At 41.8% G+C, this 9,607-nt stretch overlaps 2 protein-coding genes across 2 annotated transcripts in view; both read left to right on the top strand.

The window, feature by feature from the left end:
- The first annotated feature begins 450 nt into the window (after positions 1-450).
- On the top strand, positions 451-9,418 carry LOC149126118 (interferon-gamma-inducible GTPase 10-like). The gene is made up of 2 exons (XM_070076326.2): positions 451-555; positions 6,727-9,418. Exon 2 carries the CDS (start codon positions 6,729-6,731, stop codon positions 7,980-7,982), a length of 1,254 nt encoding a protein of 417 aa, XP_069932427.2. The 5' UTR covers positions 451-555; positions 6,727-6,728; the 3' UTR covers positions 7,983-9,418.
- The window catches only part of LOC149126115 (interferon-inducible GTPase 1-like), a 90,097-nt gene continuing 80,969 nt past the window's right edge, over positions 480-9,607 (top strand). The window contains exon 1 of the mRNA XM_051843543.3: positions 480-555. The gene's annotated coding sequence lies outside the window, so the exon portion shown is untranslated. The remainder of the gene's footprint in view (positions 556-9,607) is intronic.

Below are 9,607 nucleotides of genomic sequence, written 5' to 3'. Positions count from 1 at the left end.
ATTGCCCCATCAAAACTCAATTTATACTTTTCATAAAATAGGGTCGCAATCATAGGAACTGCAGGTGGGGAATATCTGAGAAGAGACTGCAGTTGACATTTTCCCAGGACCCAGCATTTCTGTTGTGTGAACTGTAGTTCAGATTGCATTTGCAGTGTCAGAGATCAGGAGAAAACTTGAGACTCAGTTGCTTCTCTGTTCTCTTATCAAACCATAGATTTCAGGCAGTTCATTTGTTATCTCAATAATAGTTAATAGTTTAATTTTCTCTTCTCAAAACTTAGGCACAAACACTGATTTGGTTTCACTTTTCTGTTTTTGCAAGTACAGCAGATTTAGGAATGGGACTACCTCCACAGTCCTCTGTGACTGCTCATCGTCACACTGGGGGTGGGGACAACAGAGTCAGGTGTCAGTCCTGCCCAGCTGCCTTATATCTGCTGCTTGCAGGGCCTGAGCACGAGTAGCTTCCAGGAGAAGAGCCTGGACCACAGCAGAGGACGACTCCTGAACCTTGAACTCCTGCGAGCCAGCGACTCGACACAGGGCTTCCTGGTAAGTCAGCAACAGCATTCAGAGCTGATTTCTGTCCTCAGAGATGGCTTTTCCTCAAGAATCTGATGGGCAACAAAACATCATGGGGTGAGGAGAGATCATGGGCTGAGGGCCCTGGGCTGCTCAGGTGGGAAGCCTGGGAGCCTGATGGCAGGGAGGCAGGATTGCTTCATCGCAGTCTGGGGTCATCTTTCAAGGTAAGATAGCTTAAAGCTAGTGCTTTGGACATTATGTCCTTGTCAAAATGAACCCAATCATGTTTCTTTCTCTTCTGCCTGCCCCTTATAGTCAGAGGTATGTGTATCAGATCTGTGTTGTGAAACGTCAGTAGATATTGTATAAGGTTTGCTGTGACCCAATCCTATGCTGTTTCCAAGTCATATTTTCTTACCTCCTCTCCTCCAAGTCAGCATTGTTCAATCCTTACATCCCAGGGAAAGCTAACTTGGGGTAAAGAATCACATTCTGCATGCTAGTTGTGCTATAACTGAACAGTAATTTCTAGATCGGTAGGTCTTTTTCATTGTCACTTATGTTTTATTGTAAGGCAGGGGTGCTGATCATCTTCTCGTACATCTATGAATAAAAAGAAGAATGCTGGGACCCTTTGATAATGAATACCGTTGGTCAGACTTGTATCATTTTGTAACAGTGATATCTCAAATCCTTCTCACTTTTTGCCTCATGCTCAGGGAAGAAGATATTTAAGACAAAATTTCAAGTGTGCATCATGAAAACTAGGACTTGGAACTGAATGAATAAGAAAGGGAAATTGGGAAGATGAGATTTTTGTGAAGATCAGCTTGTGCTCCTTCAGTGTCATTCTGTGCACATCTCATGGGTCCCTTCCCAACCTCAGCAAGTCTGGCTGCAGAATGGATTTCTGTGATCATAGAGAGCTTTAAGTTCTCATTTAATTCAGTTTCTTTATCCACATCCTCTAGGTCATATCTCCCCTGCAGTGTCTCCTGGGAGCTTTGGCCTTGGATGCTACTGTCACCCTTGGTACCTCCCAGCCTTGCCTTTCATGCTTCTTAGGTGCTCTGAGGCTGTTACTACTAGACCTTCCTCTGGGCCTCCCTGCCCTGCATTGCAGACCCCCTTGGATGTTTTTGCTGGGCTGCACATGCACCAGTCAAGATGTTCTGCTGTGTTGCTGGTCCTCTGCTTCCCCTGGGCCTTATGTTCTATATCCTCATCCCCACCTTCCAGTCTTCGTTGGGCACTGTCTTGAGAATAAATGTCCTCCTTGGTGGTTCTGAGGATCTGTCTAGATTCCAGTATTTCCAGAATGTTACTATTTCTACTATAACCCAGTGTTCTCCCTCCAGTCCAAAACATTCGATGGATTACTTCACATTTTGAGTTTTCCTTTCTTGCTAGTGGAACTTCTGGTAACAGCAGCCATGTTTGCCCAACCAGGGGCAGGGCCTGTAATAAGTGATGGCCTCAGCTCCTTTCAGAAATGCACCCCAGGCAGGGAGAGGATAGGAAGGCATGCCCTCACCTCTCTCACTTCTCCTTCCTACACAGCTGCTGATGCCTCCCATGGCTGAATTGTGAGTGCTGGAAGCTGAGGGCCCCCTGCTGATATAATCTGTATAGTTATCATCCAGGGACACGAAATAAGATGGAAGTTCAAGGTGGGCCTGGGAAGAGACAAGGGAGAATAAACCTCTAAAGTTGTTCCCTACACTCTTAATGTGTTCTGCTACCCAAGAGATCTTCAAGGCAGACATTGAGGTACAGTGGGTTAAGCTGCTGCTTAGACACCCATAATCCTTATTGGAGTTCTGGGATTAAGGGTTACTCTGCTTTCTTTCTTTTTTTTAAAAAAATTATTTATTTGTTTATTTATTTATTTGAAAGTCAGAGTTACACAGAGAGAGAAGGAGAGGCAGAGAGAGAGAAAGATCTCCCATCTGCTGGTTCACTCTCCAGTTGGCCGCAACGGCCAGAGCCAGGAGCTTCTTCTGGATCTCCCACGCAGGTGCAGGGGCCCAAGGACTTGGGCCATCTTCTACTGCTTTCCCAGGCCATAGCAGAGAGCTGGATCAGAAGTGGAGCAGCTAGGACTGGAACTGGCGCCCATATGGGATGCTGGCAAGGCAGTGGCTTTACCCAGTACACCATGTAGCGCTGGCCCCACTACCTCTGCTTTCAATCCAGTTTCCTGCTGATGCACCCTGGCAGGCAGGTAATATCCCATGTATGTGGATTTCTTCCACCTGGAGACCTGGATGTAGTTCTTGGCTCCTGGCTTTGATCTGGCCCATCCCTGGCTGTCACAACTATTTGAAAATTAATCAGTGGAATGGAGATTTCTCTCTCTCTTCCCCCTCTGTTTCTATCTTTCAAGTAGATGAAACATAAACATTTTTATAAAAGTGACCCATATGAACTTACTTTTATGTTAATCAATAATACTCAAACTTGTAGAAGGTAAGACTAGGATATCTGTTGCCCAAGTCTAGGGGGAGAAGGAAATGGGGTAATATTGGTCAAAGGATACAAAGTTTCCTTTATGCAATATGAATAAATTCTGGAGATTCAGTGTCTGTCAGGATTATTGCCATTAATAAGACTGTGTTATATATTCTAAATTTGCTAAAAAGCAAATCTTAAAACACCTCATTACCTACACACACACACACACACACACACAACCACACATTGTTAACTATGTAGAGGTGATAAGTATGCTAATTGGCTGATTGTGATTGTCTTTACACAATGTGTTCATATATCAAAACATCAAATTGTATACCTGAAATATATACAGTCTGTATGTCAATGATATCTCAATAGAACCTATGAAAGAAATGATTAACACATGATGAAGTTAGAGAATAGCCGCTTCCTTTTTTTTTCTATAAAGTTTTCTGGAAACAAGCCACATTGTTCATGTATGTGTTATCTTTGTCAGCTTTTCCAGGAAAGCCTCACATATATATTTTTTTATTTATTAGAAAGGTTGAGTTACAGAGAGAGGTAGAGACAGAGAAAGAGAGAGATCTTCCATCCACTGGTTCACTCCCCAAATAGCCACAATGACTGGGGATGGGCCAGGCTAAAGCCATGAGCCAGGAGCTTCTTCCAGGTCTCCCATGAGGGGCCCAGGTACTTGGGCCATCCTCTACCAATTTCCTAGGCTCATTAGCAGGGAGATGGATCAGAGTGGAGCAGCTGGGACTTCAACCAGTGCCCATACAGGATGCTGGTGCTGCAGGCTGGGGCTTTAACTGGCTGTGCCACAGCCCCGAACCCAAAGCCTCACATATATACCAGATGACTCTTCTCAGAAAATATTTGCCCACTTCTATCCTGAAAGGATCCATGGGAGTCCCTGATTTTATGGATTTTTTATAGTTTTCTAATAATCACCTCACTATTCCTGTCATAGAAAAGATAGAGAAGAAAATGTATGTGTTTTATTTAACAAATACTATGTGTGTATACAGTAATTTATTTATATATCTGTTTTCTCACTTCCTCCTTGCCTTGTGACATAAATATGCATAATTTTTCCTTCTCCCCATTAAATACACTATATTTTTTAAGAACAGCATTAGTTCACAGACAAATCAAACAGAAAGTTGAATTCCATATATTCCTTGACCACCACCCCTACCTACACAGATACACACACACATTCACATACAGAGTCTCTCCTGCTATCAGCATCCCCCACCAGAGGGGTAGGTTGTTCACAATGGACGAACCAACATTGACACATCTTTATCTCCCAAAGTATGTAGTTTACAATAGGGCCCACTCCTGGTGTTGTACATTCTGTGGGTTTGGATGACTGTGTAATGACATGAATCCCCCATTGTAGTATCACACACAGTGTTTCACTGTCCTCACTGTCCTAAAATTCCTCTGTGCACCACCTAGTCACCTTCTCTTCACCTTAACCCCTGGCAACAACTGACCTTTTTCCTGTCTCTGTAGACTGAACTTCCCAGAATGTTACATGATTAGAATCACACTGTATGCAGCCCTTCCAGATTGGTTTCCTTTTTTTTAAAGATTGATTTATTTAATTAAAAGTCAGAATTACAGAAAGAGTGGGAGCAACAGAAAGAGAAAAAGATCTTCCATTCACTGGTTTGCCCCTCAAATGGCCTCAACAGCCAGGACTGAGCCAGGATGAAGCCAGGAGCCAGGAGTTTCTTCTGGATCTCCCACGTGAGTGCAGGGGCCCAAGGATTTGGGCCATCTTCTGCTACCTTCCCAAACACATTAGCAGGGAGATGGATCAAAGTAGAACAGCTAAGACTTGGACTGGCACCCACATGGGATGCCCAGACTGCAGATGGTGGCTTAACCCACTGTGCCACAGCGCTGTCCCCTAGATTGATTTCTTTTAATTTGTAGTAAACATTAAATGTTCTTTGGTACATTCTTTTTAATACTAGATTAACAGATTGGCCAGGCAGGGATAAGTTCTGGATACCAATTTCCCAGGGCTACTAACGTCTTAGAGAAGATTGCCTTTTCTAGACATCCTTTTGAGAGAGTGTTGTGTAAAGAGTAGGATGTGAAGCTCCCAAGAGTTCAAGGATGAAAGATGAATCAGTGAACTCCATTTAGTGTAAGAAGAATGCAGTTACCTTCAGGGCAGGAATTTTGCTGCACAGTGCATTCAACTGGAACCAGAGTGGAATTGCTAGGGATTCAAACACCAGAATTCCTACACAAGCAGTCCACTTTATATTTTATTAAACTGTACTAAGCCTATACTACAAATAATAGTACTCCAATAATTTAAAGAATATTGGTTTTTCAGGGGGCTGGTGCTGTGGCACACTAGGTTAATCCTCTGCCTGTGGTGCCGGTTCTAGTCCCGGTTGCACCTCTTCCAGTCCAACTCTCTGCTGTAGCCTGGGTAAGCAGTAGAAGATGGTCCAAGTGCTTGGGCCCCTGCCACCCACATGGGAGACCAGGAAGAAGCTCCTGGATCCTGCCTTCAGATCAGTGCAGTTCCGGCCGTTGTGGCTATTTGGGGAGTGAACCAACGGAAGGAAGACCTCTCTCTCTGTCTACCTATCCCAAAACAAAACAAAACAAAACAAAACAAAAAAAAACTCTACCTTTCAAAAAAAAAAACTTAAAAAAAAAAGAATATTGGTTTTTAAAAGATGCCAAATTATTAGCATGCCAGGATGCCTACCTCTTGAAACAGCACAGAGATATATTATTAGCACAATCTAAGAGAAGCACCAACAACTTTAAAAGATTGAATTATTATTCCAATTCTTATCTTAACTCGACCCGTATGTTTTGGTGGATTTTTGGTTTTTTTCTTTGCACAGTTGGTAATACATGATTTCTAGCATTGACTGAGATCATGGAACAACATCTAGGATTATCTTTGCACTGCTTGAATGACTTGATCTGTAAGAAATGTGGCATAGTCAGATGTCGAAGTAGTAGCTTCATATGTGGGTTTTTCTGGAGCACTCCGCTAATAATTCTGCTTTTCATAAAAGATTCTATATGATTAAGTTACTTTTACAAAACAGAAAGTTCAAAGAAAGCAAGAGAGATAGATATGTTGAGTTATTACATTGACTAAATGAATATAAATCTAGACTTGAAGAATGAAGAAGCCTTGAATTACTGAACCTTTGTAATATGCCTAGAAGAAAATAACTCATGGACATGAGTCTGAGCATCAGGAAAAAGGCGCAAGAATGACAAATTAAGGCAATTTAAGAAATGTATCAATCAAATACAATAAGTGACCTTTATTGACAGCTTTATTCAAGCCAATTATGTCACATTAAAATGTAAATAAGCAAACTAAATGCTATAATGTCTTTTAGGGAAATTTGACACAGATTAGGTATGATGATAATTCTGAATATATTTTTGTGATAATCATAGTGCAACATATTAATTAAAACTTCTTAGAATTTCAAGACAAGTACTAAAGGATTTATGCATGGAATGATGTCTTGGATTTGCATTAGAGTATTCCAGTGGGATTAGAAGAAATAGGGCCAGGACATGACCAAAGGAGACAGCTATGAGAACACAGCAGTTTGTTAAGAGAAAAGCACAAAGATGTCCTATCATAGTAAACCTGTTCAGCTTTTCCCTACCTTCTTTCTTGTAAGTGTTTTTTGTTTATTTATTTATTTATTTATTTATTTTTGCTCACAGTCATGGGTGCAGCTCCCTCAGCTACATACTCTGAGAGACAAAACCAAGATTTAGACTCCAGCTTTAAGGCATATCTTAAGAACTGCAAGACAGAAAGCAAAATCATCTCTCAGGAGACCATCCGTTCAATTCAGTCACACTTGGCAAAAGGAGATCTTCCAGGGGCACACTCTGTGATCAGTGATGCATTAAAAAATATTGATGATATCCCACTCAACATCGCTGTGACAGGGGATTCAGGATCAGGGAAATCCAGTTTAGTCAACACCCTGAGAGGGATTGGAGATGAAGGAGAAGATGCAGCTCCCGTTGGAGCAAAGGACACAACCATGGAGAGAAAGCCATACAAACACCCCAAGTTTCCCAGTGTGACAATATGGGACTTGCCTGGCTTTGGAACTCCTAATTTCCAGCTAAAAGGTTATCTAGACAAAGTAAAATTTGGTGAGTATGATTTATTTATTATTGTTTCTGCTTCATGCTTCACAAAATATGACCTAGAACTGGCCAAAGGGATCAGAGCTATGAAGAAGAACTTCTACCTTGTGAGAACCAAGGTGGACTTTGATTTACAAAATGAACAGCAATTTAAACCTACTACCTACGAAAGAGAAAAAGTCTTGGAAGAGATTCGAAACAATTCTCTGAAGGAATTTTACAAGAATGATATTGAACTCCAAACATTCCTAATCTCCAACAAAGATTCGTCTGAGTTTGATTTCTCGATCCTGATGGACACCCTACTGAAAGATCTCCCTAATCAAAAGCGCAACAAATTCATGCTTTCCCTGCCCAGTATTACTGAGGCAGCCATTGAAAAAAAGAAGGAATCTCTAAAGCAGAATATCTGGCTAGGAGCCGTGAAGGATGGAATTTTGGCTACCTTGCCTATGGCGTCTGTCTTTAAGGACAATGATGTGGAGAAGCTGCAGGCAAGCCTACACCAATATCGAGTCTGTTTTGGAGTGGATGATGAATCTCTTCAGAGTTTGGCTAAGGATTTGCGAGGGCATGTGGAAGAACTCAAAGCAATCATTAAATCTCCCTATTTGTTGGACACTGAACAGGATGAAACAATAGGGGAAAAGCTTTTGAAATTTCTGGATGGGCTCAGCTCAGCTGATGGAGGTCTTCTTGCTACAGGTCTTTACTTTAGACAAATTTACTTGCAATTTCATTTCCTTGACATAGTGGCCAATGATGCTAAAGTTCTCCTGAAAGAGGCTTATTCCAGAAAGCAATTGACTTACCATTAGACTAAAATCTTCTAGATGTTGAAATCCAGATTCATGGAGAAAAGTAGCACAGTGGATGTCATAAACAATATACTGAGTTTCCTGGGGGCATCCAGCTTTCAACTGATACTTACATACTGCACATCCCTGGACCAAGGGCCCAGAACATCTTTGAATATGGGCAGAGCTAAATACCATGCATCTACTTCCACATCAGATGATTTTACCTTTGTCAGAAATTTAAATGTGGCTGCCACCTTGACAACCATTTAGCTCTGATGGAAGCTCTTTGAAACCCAGTTATACCCCATCCTCTTCTGCCTTGTAAAGACTTCTCCTTCCTTTGTGGTTGTTTGTGATGTAGCCTAACTTTCCTGCATCTCACTGATCCAAACCTGACACCCTCACAGCTGCTGACCTTGATAAAGCCTATTGGTCAGCAGCAGAGTCACACAGGTGAGCTCTGTCTTCTCACCATCTTCTTAAAGCAGCCAACCCTGAGTCCCATGAGAAAGCCTGAGGAACAGCACCCAAGGTCTTTAACACAGGCCTGGCCCCACAGGTCCACTCTTTTCCCTTGCTCCTGCCCACTGCTTTAGCTCTATACCACCTCTGTACTTCCTGTTGACATCCTCTCTATACCTCCAACCACTCTGAATATTGCAAGAACTCAGTTTCTTCTGGTTCATGCATTTTGGTGTCACCTCCTCCTTCTGTTTCAGATGACATATTTGGAAATCTACCTCCCCACGCTCCCTCCACTCCTGTCCAAGTCAGGGCTGTCAGAGAGACAACCATTTTAGTTTATGGCCACTCTGAACAGTGAGAGCTCAACAACAAAATAGCAAGAAATTGTATCACCATAGAAATCACAAATTTGGAAGACTGTGCTATGGCATAGTAGGCTAAGGCTCTGCCTGTGGTACCAGCATCCCTTATGGTCCCCAGTTTGTGTCCTGGCTGCTCCTCTTTTGATCCAGCTCTCTGCTTATGACCTGGGAAAGCAGTGGAAGATGGTCCAAGTGCTTGGGCCCCTGCACCCACATGGGAGACCCAGAAGAAGCTCCTGGCTCCTGGCTTCAGGTTGCCCTAGCTCTGTCCATTGTGGCTATTTAGGAAGTGAATCAGCAGATGGAAGACCTTTCTCTCTGTCTCTCTCTGTCTATAATTGTACTTTTCACATAAATAAATAAATAAATAAATCTTTTTTTAAAGTGAGATTCACAATCATCTCCTTTTAAAAAGATTACAACTTTGATAAAGTCATAAGAATCCCATTTAGTCAGACTCCTCTCAAGAAAATAACTAATGAAAACCTGTAATTCTGTGCTGATAGGAGAGGGGAACCCTGTGAAATCTCTGACTTCTTATGATTTCATGGCTTTTTATTGTCAAGATGGTGAGGAATTCCTTTAATGCACTTGTGATACCAATAGGTGCTTAATAAATGCTTTGTGAAAAAAGATATTTGCTGTTGTAATTAATTGGCCTTTCTCAGTAAACCCTAGAGTGCTTCATATTGATTGTTGTCAGAATTATTTTATTTAGTGATAATATCCTTATCCATTCCCTATTCCAACACTTTATTTTCTCAAAATGGAATACAATAAACAATACCTGGGATAGAAAGACTGTAAGAGACACAA

The sequence above is a fragment of the Oryctolagus cuniculus genome, chromosome 6 (genome assembly GCF_051225735.1).
Source record: "Oryctolagus cuniculus isolate XC-2025 breed Fujian yellow rabbit chromosome 6, ASM5122573v1, whole genome shotgun sequence".
NCBI lineage: Eukaryota > Metazoa > Chordata > Mammalia > Lagomorpha > Leporidae > Oryctolagus > Oryctolagus cuniculus.
The sequence above is the reverse complement of the archived record's forward strand: the minus strand, read 5'-3'. Positions and strand labels throughout refer to the sequence as shown.

What these genes read in the sequence shown, in the direction of transcription:
- LOC149126118 (XM_070076326.2), top strand. Translation starts at nt 6,729, where the DNA reads ATGGGTGCAGCTCCCTCAGCTACATACTCTGAGAGACAAAACCAAGAT.